Source organism: Lepeophtheirus salmonis, unplaced genomic scaffold (genome assembly GCF_016086655.4).
Source record: "Lepeophtheirus salmonis unplaced genomic scaffold, UVic_Lsal_1.4 unplaced_contig_486_pilon, whole genome shotgun sequence".
Lineage (NCBI taxonomy): Eukaryota > Metazoa > Arthropoda > Copepoda > Siphonostomatoida > Caligidae > Lepeophtheirus > Lepeophtheirus salmonis.
The window spans coordinates 3,338-16,914 of NW_027294560.1; the positions used below are offsets into that span (position 1 = coordinate 3,338).

The following is a 13,577-nucleotide window of genomic DNA, read 5'->3' on the forward strand; positions in this document are numbered from 1 at the left end:
GTATCGAGATTAAAGTAGATTGGCTACTTCCAGGCCTAGACTAATCCTCGCTTTGTTACTCTTTGTAATTTTTTACAAGGGGCAACTATTTTCTGCTTCTTCAGATCCATCTCATATCTTCTTTTCAAATCCATTTTATCAAAGGCCAAGATTACAAATTTTTCGTTAAATTCAGAAATCTGTAACATCTTTTTCAAGGCCTTAATACCGTCATATTGAAACCCAAAATAACATTCAAAATTTGAAGCCACTTTTTCTCTGTTTGACGACTTGAGAGGGCAAGAACATAATCTTTTCTAAGATATTCAAAAGTTTTGAAACTCATATATCTTAAGACAAGTCGACTTACAATTTCATCTTTTGTACATTGCCTTTCAAATCTCTTGTTGACTAACCTTGTATTTAAAGGACATTCCAATATGGTGAGAAGCTGTTTGGAAAAGGATTTCCGACTCTATATGTTTGGAATTGCAACGACTTTAAGATATTCCAATTGAATTATTCGTAAGTTAAGAGGTCACTTATATTTTCTTTAAAACACATAATCTCTAAAAAGTTCCCAATAACAATTTATACGTAATAGCATTACAGAATAGAATATACTTTGCAGACAAAACATTCGCGAAGATATCTTTAAGATCTTTAAGAGTATAGAATTATTTTTCACTTGTTTTCCTAGGACAAAATAGACTCAAAAGTAATAAAGGAATGAAGGGGGAGCTTCAATTGTTAAGGTAATATAATTATCCCTATAGATCGCAAATCACAAACTCTATCTTATAAATGAAATTATATCAACTTGATAGATCGGACACTCAAGGACTCTTATCAATGAATGTTTTCTTAGATTAGGAGATGAATCAAAGTTGACTTAACGAGGAATAGACTCAAAAATTTAATTGAAGGAGCTGTAGATGGAGGATGATAAATCTGTGCCTATTCCTCAATAGGTATTTCAGTCGATTATTCTTTCTTTTTTTTTTTTTTTTAGAAATATACGATGATTCTTTACAAGATCTGGAGAAATTGATGTATTCTTGAGTATAGAGGCGATGATTCACAGGATCAGAAGTCACTATCAAAAATCTTGATGTGAAGGGGTATCTGCACAATGAACGATTAACGAGACGATATCCCTTGCACAGAATATGAAGTTGAAGCAAAGATCATAAGACATATCACTAGGATATCCAAAAAGTATAGTATTAATTCTTATGAATGGAAACGATGGGGGGAATGGATGTCCAGTATAGCTGAATGCTTCGTAGGAAAGATCCATCTTACATCGTTCTTTTATTTTTCTTTGAATATTAGGAATACAACGGCAATTTTGATTTATTCAAACAGATTATATTGACATTTTCTATCTAAAATTGGAATAAAATATGGAATATTTTGACTAGATTTAGGAAATTAAGTTACGTGAAATAGATGTAACTATAGTTAAGGTCATGAATATTGTTGTAAAGAGCTATGCGGAAAAGAAGCTGTACTGTAAAAAGTGCGCCCAAAAGAGCCCTGCTGAAATGTATGACCAAGTATCGTATATTATTCTTATAAAATAAAGGTAACGACGTGGTTACAGCTCCAAATAACAATTCATATGTTTATAACTTATAGCCAGCGGAATATACAATATGCATTGCAGACATAACTAAAGGACTCAAGGGAAAGAGCGATCAAACAAACAATTTACAACAACAAAAATATAAAGGAAATAAATAAGGTCAAATCATCTACAGCTACTGCACCGACTGATATATACATAGTTGTTATTCTCTCATAATTTAAAATATTTATTTTTTATAAAATACTTGTTAATATTTTTTTGATTATCTTTATTAAATAATTTAATTTTTTTAAATAAATATAGAGTATACATATAATTAAATTTGGTCAATTATCAAGAAATGTGTAGCACAATTTCATGCATACTTGCACTTTTGATAGCCCGAACATTGTTTCTCATTCGTCCTTCCTCTGTTTGTCTCTTTTGAGAAAGTTTTGCGAACATTTTAACGCAAACATGGCAATTTTTTATAATAATTTTTGTACTAATATTATGACAATGATATATTTGTTATATCTTTTTCAATTATATCTTGCAGGATTTTTGTTATATTTTTTAAATCATTTTTTTTTAGTTATAATAAAGTTGTGAAATCGCTTCTCGGCTGCAATTAATATACTTTCGAAGATTTCCTTGGTACAGCAGAATAAAGATTGGCTGGTATAATCTTATAGATCAAGGAGTTTTAAATACGGTCATTAGTGTCCAAAATAACAAAACCTAAGACAATCCGAACAAACAGAGTGTGTGTCTTAATGTCTTAATTTGGTTTAAAATATAGCCTACAATATAATATAGAAACATTAGTTTGATGTTCAGACAACACAGTATCTTCTTCTAGCTGAGGAGTTAGTTCTTGAAGAAAAGATGAATTATCCGCTTCGTAAGATTTATTTCTTCCTTCTTTTAAATCATCTAAGAAATCGATTAGATATTCACCATCATATTGATAATTGGATGAAAAAATAAATTCTGTCATTAATAAGATTGACCCATCAGACTCCTGGATTATCGAATATCTCCGACCCACACTTGTTGCATGCGGGAAAAAAAAGTCATTGCATCAGCAACATTCATTTTTGAAAAGTGGCTGGGGTCTATGACACTTTCAGAAAGCTTTGGAATATTGTTTACTAAAATTGTTCCAAGAAGATTTTTTAGAAGATGAGGAACCTCATAAAGAAAGTATAAATTTTCTTTCAGATTTGCTGGATGAGGGACGAAGTTGACAATTTCATTTTTTCTTCCAAAATTAACTCCCTACTAACGGAACATTGCCTGGTTTGATGGGCCCATATCTGTGGTAATTGATCTTACACGTAGACCAATTTCAGAAGCTCCTATGACGACATCCTTTGTAATTTTTCCAAGTACAGATCCATTAACTAAATCTTAAGTAAAGAAATAACCAACAACTTGCTTCCATCTACTTGCAATTCCAGCGAATATGATCACTAGAATATGTGTCGCGTATTCGGCTGTGTGCTCTGGAAGAGTAACTAGACAGTATAGCCGTTGATCATAGTCTTAAGACTTTTTGATGACCATTTCATCCATCAATAGTACACAATTTTTCTCTTTTTCACTGAAGGTTGTTATTTTGAACGTCAAAAACATCATTCAAAATACCGCTTTCAAATGAAATACCTTCCGTTTTCCTGCGCGGTGTCCTCAGCGAGGGTAAAGGAAATCCTTGATCAAGAAGAGATTCATACCCTGACGAACCACAAGCAAATCCAAAAAGTGTAATACACCATTATAAATTCATAAAAAAGGACATAGCTTCAAAATAAGGCATAAAAGGATCTTAAATGAATTCATTCTATTTATTTGTTTACCTTCATTTGAGTGATTTTTCAACTGTTGGACTTTACCAATTGATTCTAGAGTTCTTTCCTTTCTTGCACAAACTTCTTAATTGATCGTCATTCAAGAACCCTTCAATATAGGTTTTGCGACAAAAATGAGAGTAAAGCAATAAATATGATAAAAGTAATATACTAATGTATCATTTACAGATGCCACCTTTTTCGATATCTTTCTACGGCTTTCTTAGTTGACATAATTAAAAGCCTTGTTCCTGGTAAGTTTCGCTTGAAGATGCTGTATTTTTGCCGATTACGATTAATTTGCCACTGATAAATTGATACAATTAAAGCGTAAGTTAAAACTCCAATCTCAGGGGCTTCCTGTACAAAAATGTCTGAAAATAGGTTTTGAGCTTCGTGGTCAAGATACTATTCCTTATTTGATGTCCCATGTGTTTTAGCATACGAATGGTTAACATTAGAATCCTTTGCTTCTTTTGAAGTTCTTCTGCGTCTCTGTTTCGGTTAAACGGAAGTTTTCGTTTGTTTTTTTATCTTAACATGTTGAAATAAAGTAGGAACTGCATTATGTGCCAAACTCCACCGTCCTTCTATAGACTTCCTCAGAAACATAGATTCTTCAAAGTGACCCTAAAGTAAATAATTTATGGATGAATAATTAAAATATGGAGCCCAGTGACATCAACCCACAAAACCCATAAACCCACAACCCATAAATTTAATTTTCACATCCCTCACATAGTAAAAAATGTTGATTACTTGGTAAACTCTTGAGTCTTTGGTGGGATTCCAATTTGCACGTTTGATGGCATTGATCCACAACTTCCGTCTTTTGGAAAATTCAACATTTTCTTGGGCGATAAGCCAGGAAGCTTTTTAGTCAAATTTGATATATTATTACAATACACGGCACTACACGTTACCGTTATGAACAATATATTGTAATTAATAAGTATTGCCTAATTAAAACAAAAATAATTAAATTAAGCTCACAATGTAGTAGATAAATTGAATTAAAAACCTTTAAAATTGCCCTGATGGCAGCTAACAACTTTAAGCTAATCAGCAAAGAGAAGAAAAAAGGATGCTCTTCTTCTACTGATCGTCCACTCTTTCCCTCGAGTCCTTTAGACAAAACTATCGAGAAAAGAGAAGTACATTACCTTAAGGAGTCTATAATTATCTTTTACTTATTTTCCAATGAATCACAAGACTCTTATTAATGAAATAATTTAGTAGGAGACGAAGCAGAGTTGACTTTCAAGAAGGAGATATAGATGGAGGATGAACTCTTTGTTCCTCACTGGATCTTTCAGTCGATTATTCTGTCGTTTCATGGAACCCCTTAGTTCTTATATGTAGAAGTATGCTATGATTCCGTAGAAGATCTGGCGGAACTTATATAAAATGACAATGATTAACAATATCAGAAGTTACTATCACAGACCTTGATCTAAACGGGCATCTACACAATGAACGATCTTTGCATTAAAGTAGAGATCCACCGAGTGAAGCACAAAGAGGCGATATTTCTTGACATTGAAGATGGTATCAGAAGGCGTCTGAATTGGATATCCAAGTGCAGAAATAAAAATTCATATATCCGATTACTCCGTAGGGAAAGACCCATCCAAATGAATATGAATTAAATTTATTTCCACGCAGTTTCAACTAATCTCTTTCCTCTCTTCTTCTGCTTAATAATACATATTAATGGTCTTTAATGTATACCTACAGACGTCCAGAATTTTCGTGAATCAAAAAGAAATTGCAAGTTCCCTAGCATTATTTAGAGTATTTTCATGTGACGTCGTCATTGTTAACGACAGCCGTTTTTAGGGGGCTAAACAACCTAGTTTTTTAACAATGAAACCCATTTTTTCATTAATATTAAGGAAACTATTGAATGCCAAAATGGGTTCAACAAATAAAAACCTTACTGTCTATAAAATATTTAAACATCTGTTACCTAGTTTTATTATTAATCTGACTCTAAAACGTATTAAAAATATGCTATTCCATTATTATTACTTATTCAAAAAAAAAAAAATCCTATATCTGTGTTGTGGAAAAAAAAAGATATTTATATGAATAATCAAGATTTATTATAGATTGTCCATTTTATGAAGTAAAAAACATTGACCCCCCTGGATATTGTCTCTCTTCAATTATAATGCAGTTTATGAAGTCAGTGTTAGACACAGACGATAATAAGTTAATAATGAGATAAACAGTTAATAAAATAAATACTAGCAATTAACATTTTTGTGAATATATATGTAGCCATCTTGCCACAGATCTGATTTTATTCAAATCCTGTTTTTACAGTTTTTTTATCTAGTTCTGATACATTCAGAGGATATGATGTTTCAGCCTTTTAAGTTGAAAAAAAATAGCTTTCCGATGAGTCGATGACGTATTTTCTGCATCCATCAGTTAAATAGTTACTACAATCAAAAATGCGAAGGCCTTTAAGACGATTTTTGATTAAATTTATCACAAGAAGGAGCTGAGAACACAAAATTGGATTAAATTATTTTTTTATTATTATATTTCATTTTTGAGTTGCCAAAATATATGTAATTTAACTTACAATATTTAATCAAAGCGGATGAAAAATTAAAATCGAGTGTAAAGTTTTCAGGGGATAATCCTTATTTGTAAGAGTAAGTATGTCATTTATCATGATTTTAATAACTAAGTAATACTAAAATTGTACATTTTATCACTGCATGTATTGACCCTTCAAATGTTGTGTTATGGATTCGAAAAAATAATTTATTGATAAAAGGAATTCAGGAATTGTATAACATTAACATCCTTGGTAAATTTCTTAACCATGAGTATATGTTAATATTTAAGTTATCTTAAAGCAAAGGAATAATACAAAGATGTTATCTAATAATTGGCAAAATTGATTAGTTAATTATTCATCAAGTTAAATTCATTCAAGAATTCTGAGTATTACTCCATTGTAGTTCATTTTTCAAAGCAAGAGAAAGCTCATACTAACTAAGGTATGAATGTGTAATTACTAATGTCAGCTGTTTTTAATAATTCTCTTGATTATTGCATTATTTATAATCTGTATGTTATAGTCCTTCTATGGAGCCGACATGGAAATTAACAACCACTTTACTCTGTATTTACGGTTTTCTCAAGGAACTACGTCCTTCAGAGCCATATCTTACCGAATATTTGATTGATCCCCGTTATCCAAATATTACTCTCCAAGAGGTTATTATTACTTTTATAATAATACTTTTTAATGAATAATGTATAAAAGTTTGTATTCTCATGTTTTCTAGGCTTATAAAGATGTCTACCCTGTTTGGACGTATTCCTATTTATCTGTTCTCGTACTTGTATTTCTTGTAACTGATTTTTTCCGATATCGAATTGTAATAATCATTGAAGGCTTAGCATATGTAGGAACCTGGATCCTTCTTTTGTACGCTAAAGGAGTGGCATGGATGCAAGTCATGCAATTTGCCTATGGTGTTGCAAGCTCTACGGAAGTAGCGTACTTTACATATATTTATGCTCAAGTCGATTCTTCTCACTATCAAATCGTGACTTCTTTTACAAGAGTGGCTCTTCTTGTAGGCAGATTTTGTAGTGGTATTCTGGGACAGTTTCTTGTAATTATGGATCTCACAACATATCGCGGGCTTAATTATATTTCCCTTGTATCTGTGTCTCTATCAACTCTTGTGAGTTTTTGTCTTCCTAAGGTCCAAACGTCTCTGTACTTTCATCGGACATCCTCAATTGACAACGAAATAAGAGAACCTAGAAATTGGAAAATGACATTAAAACATTTCAAAGGAGATGTTGTAGCTGCATTTGGTAATCCGTCAGTAAAAATCATCTTTGTCATGGAATATTTAATCAAAATATATTTTTCACCACGACAGATACATTTTGAAGTGGTCTATTTGGTGGTCCATTGGAATGGCTGGTAATTTTCAAGTTGGTAATTATATTCAACCTTTGTGGGAATGTATTGCTCCAAATGGGAGTAATGAAATATATAATGGAGGAGTGGAAGCTTTTACAACATTCTTGGGTGCATTATTTGCGTTTTTGTTGGGATATGTCAAGCTTAATTGGTCAGTTTATGGGGAGTGTGTTATACTCTTCTGTTCAGTTTTGAATGGTTTATTACTTATAATGATGGGACATACCGATCATATTTGGATAGCTTATGCCGGATATTGTGCATTCCGATCATTATATCAAATGATGATCACAATTGCTTCCTTTGAAGTAGCCAGGAACATCAATAAAGATAGTTATGGACTCGTTTTTGGAATTAATACTTTTTTTGCACTGTTATGGCAAACAATCTTGACGATAATCGTTGTTGATGATATTGGTTTTACCCTGCCACTAAGAAAACAAGTAATAGATATACATCAGTGTTAATTTCGTCTTTTTTTTTTTGTCACATTTCGTTCTGTCTTCGTCATATGCGGAGTTTAAAATTTATACTAGAGAGGGGGGATTTGTATTTATTTTTATACTTAGTACATATATAAAATATATATATTAATATATTTTCAGTATTAGAGGGACCTCCCGCAAACTCCGCATATGTTCTTCGTCACATTGAGTTTCGTCTTTATTTTTTGAAGAAAAGAAATGATTTTTTTAGTCTGACGAAACATTCAATATTTTTTTTTTCGTTTCGTCTAGTAATCGTCATGCAAAAGACATTAGTTAAGGAATAGGTTTTCTTTAGTCATAGCTGACGAAATTAAAACTGACATACTTAGTAATGCAATGTAATATAATATCTATTGTATACTTCATTTAGTTTTATGTGTATGGTGGATTTTGGATGTTTTGTGGAATAGCCTTCAGAATTTCTTCCTTTATTGCCTACTTGAGATCATATGGAAGTACTCAAGAACCAGAGGGACATTAACAGACATTACGATTATGATGAATGGGTCTTAATATATATTTTTCATGAAGTCATTATTTAAGATATGTAATCCGGGAGCTAATTACATTCAAAAAATGTATTAGTTGTAGTAAATAGTTTGGACATTTTATATTTGCTCTTTTATTTTTGTATTTAATACAGATAAAAATATATTAATATGTAGAAATCGATTTTATTAGTCAGTTCTATTACTTATGAATATGAATAGTACTTATAGTATATACATTTATAGCTACAAATAATAACCTTGGAATAATCACATTTTTTGTAAGAGCTGTGAAAAAGATTAAATAACAATAAATAATTGTAGTTTTAAACAAAAATGAGTTGAGATTATTAAGTTATGTTTACTTATCAATATTGAATGACCCAAAATACGATGTTAAATGATGCAATCAGCCACTCTAAAAACGTATTAATTACATAGGGGAACAATTAGAGGGTCAAAATTGCCACCAATTAAACTAAGCCAAGAATATAACTAATCTTTGAACCAAAATCAAAAACTGATCTCAGTTTTTCTCCGGTCGTCAGGTTTTAGAAATATTTGAGATTAAAGTAATTCGTGACTATTATTGTTCAGAGATATTTTTCATAATTATGACAATCATCAAACTAAAGTACCATAAATAAACCTGATATAAAAAGGTCTTTTACGTATTTTTATTGATTCTGTATCCTCTTCTGAACTCGACATATTTGCATTTTTAGGCTTAAAAATGACACTCTTTTTGAGACCTTTAAAACTATTCCATTTTTTATTTCAAAAAATACCTATTAAAAAAATTTGCATCTCCAAAGACTTTCGTTCGATTTGGTATTTTTGGAGTGATCCCACTTGTTAGGGATGGTGAACTAGCAAATAGACTACATTATTTTAATATTGTTTACGATTTCAATGTCCTCATAATGACACCATACCCCGTCAAATAAAATAATTAGAAATTATGTTTATTTTAAATATTAAACTAAAAATTATTAAAATCTACGCATCATTAATTGATCTTTTTATTATTTCTATCCTGGAATCTCCTTCCCAATGAAGGAGACCCCTCTAATCTCATATGAAGCCTGGCAGTTTTCATCGGATGAATTTTTATCTCGTTGTCCCTAGTGGAATACAGAGTTCCAAATAGGAGCAAATCTTAAGATGGATGATTAAGTTAGAAGTATCTTCCTTTGGTCTTAATTCTTGGAGGACCCTAAAAGTCCACTAATTCAGGTCTTCATGAATGAAGAATTCTCTAAGCAACACAATGAAGGTTTTGGAACACCCGCAGGCTGAAACCAAGATTTACTGTTGTTATTAAACAGTAGATCACAAATATGACCATTCAAGCTTTCAAGCGATTACGGTTCGGCCTTAAAACCTTTTTTTAAATAAGTTTTTATTGTATAACTAAGATTCAGTGTCATATTTCGACATGAAAAAACGATATATCTATATGAAAATCAAAGTATATAGTAAATTGATAAAAACATTTCTGCATTAAAAAATGAATTATTTATTAAGTTATCTTAATAACATTTAATAAAAAAATGTATATAACCAACAAAAAATCGTGTAAAATGAAGGACCATACATAGATACTAATGTTTACATTTTTTTTCTTCAAATACTTTATTTCATAGCTGAACTTATATAATATACCTTTTATTCTATTTTTTTTTATAACAAAGGTTGCGTGAGACAACGTGTTGTATTTTAAATAACGAGTAGAGAATAGTTTAATCTCTTAAATATAGACATTATGGACTTTTTAATATTTGTAGGTGTATCTATTTTAATTAGTTTAATTATTGTTATATCATTAGAATGATACATCTTGATTATACATCTCAAGAAGATTTTTATTCATCTATTTTGACATTATCAAAGTCCGAGATACGCTATAAGAATTTAAGTTTTATAAGATGCCAAAAGCGTTTTTTCTCGAATGCGAGATTGTCGTAGAAAATTATTCTGAGGCTGTGACAATCCATGCCACATATTTTGTGGCATCAGCAAACCACTAAACGTGCTGAGGATACTAAAAACCAAGTGTCAGATAAGGGAAGTCGTCTTCCTCCATATGAGAGAACATGTGAGGTATCGTTCGAAACCTAAGAGAAAGAATGGAGTGGATTTTTGGACCGATAGAACCTGTTCAAAAGAGTCACCAAGGTCGGTGATGAAGAACAGGTCGACCAGTTGTTTCAGTGCTGTGAAACAACATTGGTTAATGATGTTTTGAAGTCTAACCCTAACATCTTAAATATAGACGACTGTCTTCGATGTGATAAAATCTTTCGCAGTAATACAGGATATAAAATGTGTGAAGACAAATTTCCAATTAAAAACACGAAACTTGATTTTTACAAAAAAAATATGGTAATTTACAGCTCTTTTTGACTCTAATTTCTTAAAAAAAGCTTTTAACTGCGTTTTTTCTTATCTCAAACGCCTTAATACGTGCTCAAAGTGCTGATTTTAATGACTTATAGACGAATTTCAAATTAAAAACACAAAATTTCGATTTTTTACAAAAATATGGTGATTTTAAGTCCTTTTAGACTAATTTCTCGAGAAAAAAAATTTCAAATTGCGTTATTTCTTTGCTCAATACGTCCTCAATGTGCTATAATTAATTATTATAAGACGAATTTCCAATTTAAGAAAAGAAATATTGATTTTTTGGAAAAAAATATGGTCGTTTCAAGCCCTATTTTGCTCTAATTTCTTGAAAAATGCTACATATTGCGTTATTTTTTTGCTGAAACGCTTTAATACGAACCCACAATGCTATATTTTAAGGTTTAAGAGACACATTTCCAATTAAAAACAGGAAATTTCTATTATTTACTAAAAATATGCTATTTTTAAGCCATTTTTGACCATAATTTCTTGAAAAAAACCTTAAAATTGCGTTATTTCTTTACTAAAAAGCCTTAATACGTCCCCAAAGTACTATATTTTAAGGTTTAAGAGACAAATTTCAAATTAAAAACAGGAAATTTCTATTATTTACAAAAAGTATGGTATTTTTAAGCCATTTTTGACCATAATTTCTTTAAAAAAGCTTCAAATTGAGTGATTTCTTTGCTCAAATGACTTACTACGTCCTCGAAGTTCTATAATTAAGACCAATTTCCTATTAAAAACGTCCTCAAATTGCTATAATTAATTATTGAAAGACAACATTCAAATTAAAAAATGAAAATTTCGATTTTTTATAAAACATATGGTCATTTTTGACTTTATTTTCTTGAAAAAAGCTTCAAATTGCAATATTTGTTTGCTGAAATGCCTTAATACGTCCTCAAAGTGCTATATTTCACGATCATTATTCATTAATAATTAATCATTAATAATAAGTATTTATTCCCTTCTCCTCGCACGCTTTTGTATTTTTACCAAATTTATCAACCTTAACTATTAGTTACATTGTGGACGCCATCTTTGTTGTGTTTCGTAATTCCATTCATGGCCACTAAGTTTTGTGCTCCAGGGTGTGGAACGGGCTATGACAACGAGCCACAACAGTCTGGTGTTAAGATCCATCTATGGCCAAACAAAGAGAGAAACCCCGGACTTGATACCGCCTGGCTGAGAGCCATTACAAGAGAAACAGATCTGAAGAAGATGGATCAGGCACCATCTAAAAGTACAAAGCTGCGTTCCCTGCATTTCAACGACTCTGATTTCATCTGTGAGTCTAAAAGAAGTCAGACCCTTGGCAAGGCTCTAAAGAAGAGGTAAGATAGCTGCTCACTTTTGATGCGTATGCTTATAACTTTACAGGTACCTCAAACCCGATATAGTATCATCCCTATGGCCAAACTGTCCCAACTACCTCTCAACTCCTAAAGCGTCATCAAGGCCAACTTAAGCTGCGAACAAGTCACGTAGGGCTCAACAGTTCAATAACCTAAACAACACCTGGAATTTGAACTCTTGAATGAGAACTCTGGAAGAACTTGGTCACAAATTGCCCAAGGAGACACTCCCCTCCTCATCACAAAACCAAGTGTTGCCCTTTTGAAGCTATCCCATGATGAGAAATTGGGCCCCCAAGTAGTAGCCAGCATCTAGTTTGAGACAGATATGTCATTCAAAATGAATCACTCTGGGTGTTGATTGACAAAAAGGTAGTGTCACACATCACCTCAGAAAGCAAAGTCAACACTGTGATTCAAGCCATCAATTTGTCTTCCTTTCTGGGAGCAAAAGAAGAATTGAATCAAACAGAGACCTGGGAAGACATTCTCAACAAGTTAGTGAAGTTTCTCAACTCCTCAGAGATTGAACCTACACAAGTATTCTGAGTCTTGTCAAATTCTGAGGTAAATAAGATATTTGTTAATTGTAAGCTTCTTTATTTAGGTATTACTTATTTTTACAATATATTAATATCATTACAATATTTTACTTTTTTAAATTTTCAGGTGTGATTACTTCAGAAGTTAAGCTCTGCTGATGAAGACCTGGTAAAGCTGAGCTCATTTTGACTAACTGGCAACTAGATGACATCCAGGAACTAGCTTCCAGGGGAGAGAGTAATGCTTTCTACTTTGTTGCCGTGTACATTGGTTTTTCTTTGAAGATGAAGATCAACTGTGCATCATGCCAAGAGTTAATGGTCATTAGAGACACAACTCCGGACTCAATAACCTTCGATAGCCCAACCAATCAGCATGTAGACCTGAAATAGTTGCTCGACATAATGAGCAGAGGGGGGTTGTCGACTCCACCCGACCTTCTCTACCTCTCCTGTCTTTATGCTCACTCCATGTTCTCTTAACTCACAGATACTCCTGAAGAGAAAGACAGTTTACTTGGTACCCCAAATTTCTAGAGCTTCATTTGTTGCCACATTCATTGACAGGCCGTTGTAGGAGTTAAGTGCGAGGAAGGACGCTCCTGGTCATCTTTTCTTCAAGAATTTTATTCACTTTGTTTAATGTCATGGGTAAAAATGTAAGTGCTAAACTGAATGATGATATCCGATTTTTAACAAAAAAAAGAATGGCAGCTAATAATTCAGAAGCTAAATTTCAATCAAAATCTTCGGACTTGTAGACTTGGACCAACTTTGTAATTTTTAGTAGTGCCTTTTCTTTTTTATATGTTTTTAATGTTTATTTTGATTAAAGTACTAATAAAATACAACTATTATTTGAAATATATAGCCTCATTTTTATTATTTTCATGATTTTCCCTAGCAAGATACTTTTAAAAACTTTTTAT

The 13,577-nt window shown here is 31.8% G+C and overlaps 1 protein-coding gene and 3 long non-coding RNA genes across 11 annotated transcripts; 3 read left to right on the forward strand and 1 right to left on the reverse strand.

Moving 5' to 3' along the window:
- Nucleotides 1-367: 367 nt before the first annotated feature.
- On the forward strand, nt 368-2,167 carry LOC121126514 (uncharacterized). The gene is made up of 4 exons (XR_011784195.1): nt 368-504; nt 680-734; nt 807-1,567; nt 1,621-2,167. It is a non-coding gene; the product is annotated as an uncharacterized lncRNA (long non-coding RNA).
- LOC121126515 (uncharacterized) lies at nt 964-5,206 on the reverse strand. 3 transcript variants are annotated; one of them, XR_005866965.2, is made up of 7 exons: nt 4,847-5,148; nt 4,590-4,796; nt 4,421-4,536; nt 4,159-4,358; nt 3,596-4,029; nt 3,409-3,508; nt 964-3,352 (listed from the first exon to the last, which is right to left on the reverse strand). It is a non-coding gene; the product is annotated as an uncharacterized lncRNA (long non-coding RNA). The 3 variants fall into 3 exon arrangements; XR_011784196.1 differs by having other exon boundaries at nt 3,587-4,029; nt 4,847-5,137; XR_005866964.2 differs by having other exon boundaries at nt 3,409-4,029; nt 4,847-5,206.
- A 16-nt stretch (nt 5,207-5,222) lies between these two features.
- LOC121126513 (thiamine transporter 1) lies at nt 5,223-8,673 on the forward strand. Of its 4 annotated transcripts, XM_071893934.1 has the most exons (6): nt 5,259-6,065; nt 6,191-6,416; nt 6,498-6,636; nt 6,708-7,255; nt 7,317-7,803; nt 8,219-8,673. In XM_071893934.1, exons 3-6 carry the CDS (start codon nt 6,505-6,507, stop codon nt 8,327-8,329), a joined length of 1,278 nt encoding a protein of 425 aa, XP_071750035.1. In that variant the 5' UTR covers nt 5,259-6,065; nt 6,191-6,416; nt 6,498-6,504; the 3' UTR covers nt 8,330-8,673. The 4 variants fall into 4 exon arrangements, with proteins under 4 accessions (XP_040577771.1, XP_040577772.1, XP_071750035.1 ...); XM_040721837.2 differs by having other exon boundaries at nt 5,223-6,416; XM_040721838.2 differs by having other exon boundaries at nt 5,250-6,223.
- Nucleotides 8,674-11,769: 3,096 nt separating this feature from the next.
- On the forward strand, nt 11,770-13,512 carry LOC121126135 (uncharacterized). 3 transcript variants are annotated; one of them, XR_011784192.1, is made up of 3 exons: nt 11,770-12,085; nt 12,132-12,673; nt 12,776-13,512. It is a non-coding gene; the product is annotated as an uncharacterized lncRNA (long non-coding RNA). The 3 variants fall into 3 exon arrangements; XR_011784191.1 differs by having other exon boundaries at nt 12,152-12,673; XR_011784193.1 differs by having other exon boundaries at nt 11,770-12,039.
- Nucleotides 13,513-13,577: the final 65 nt, after the last annotated feature.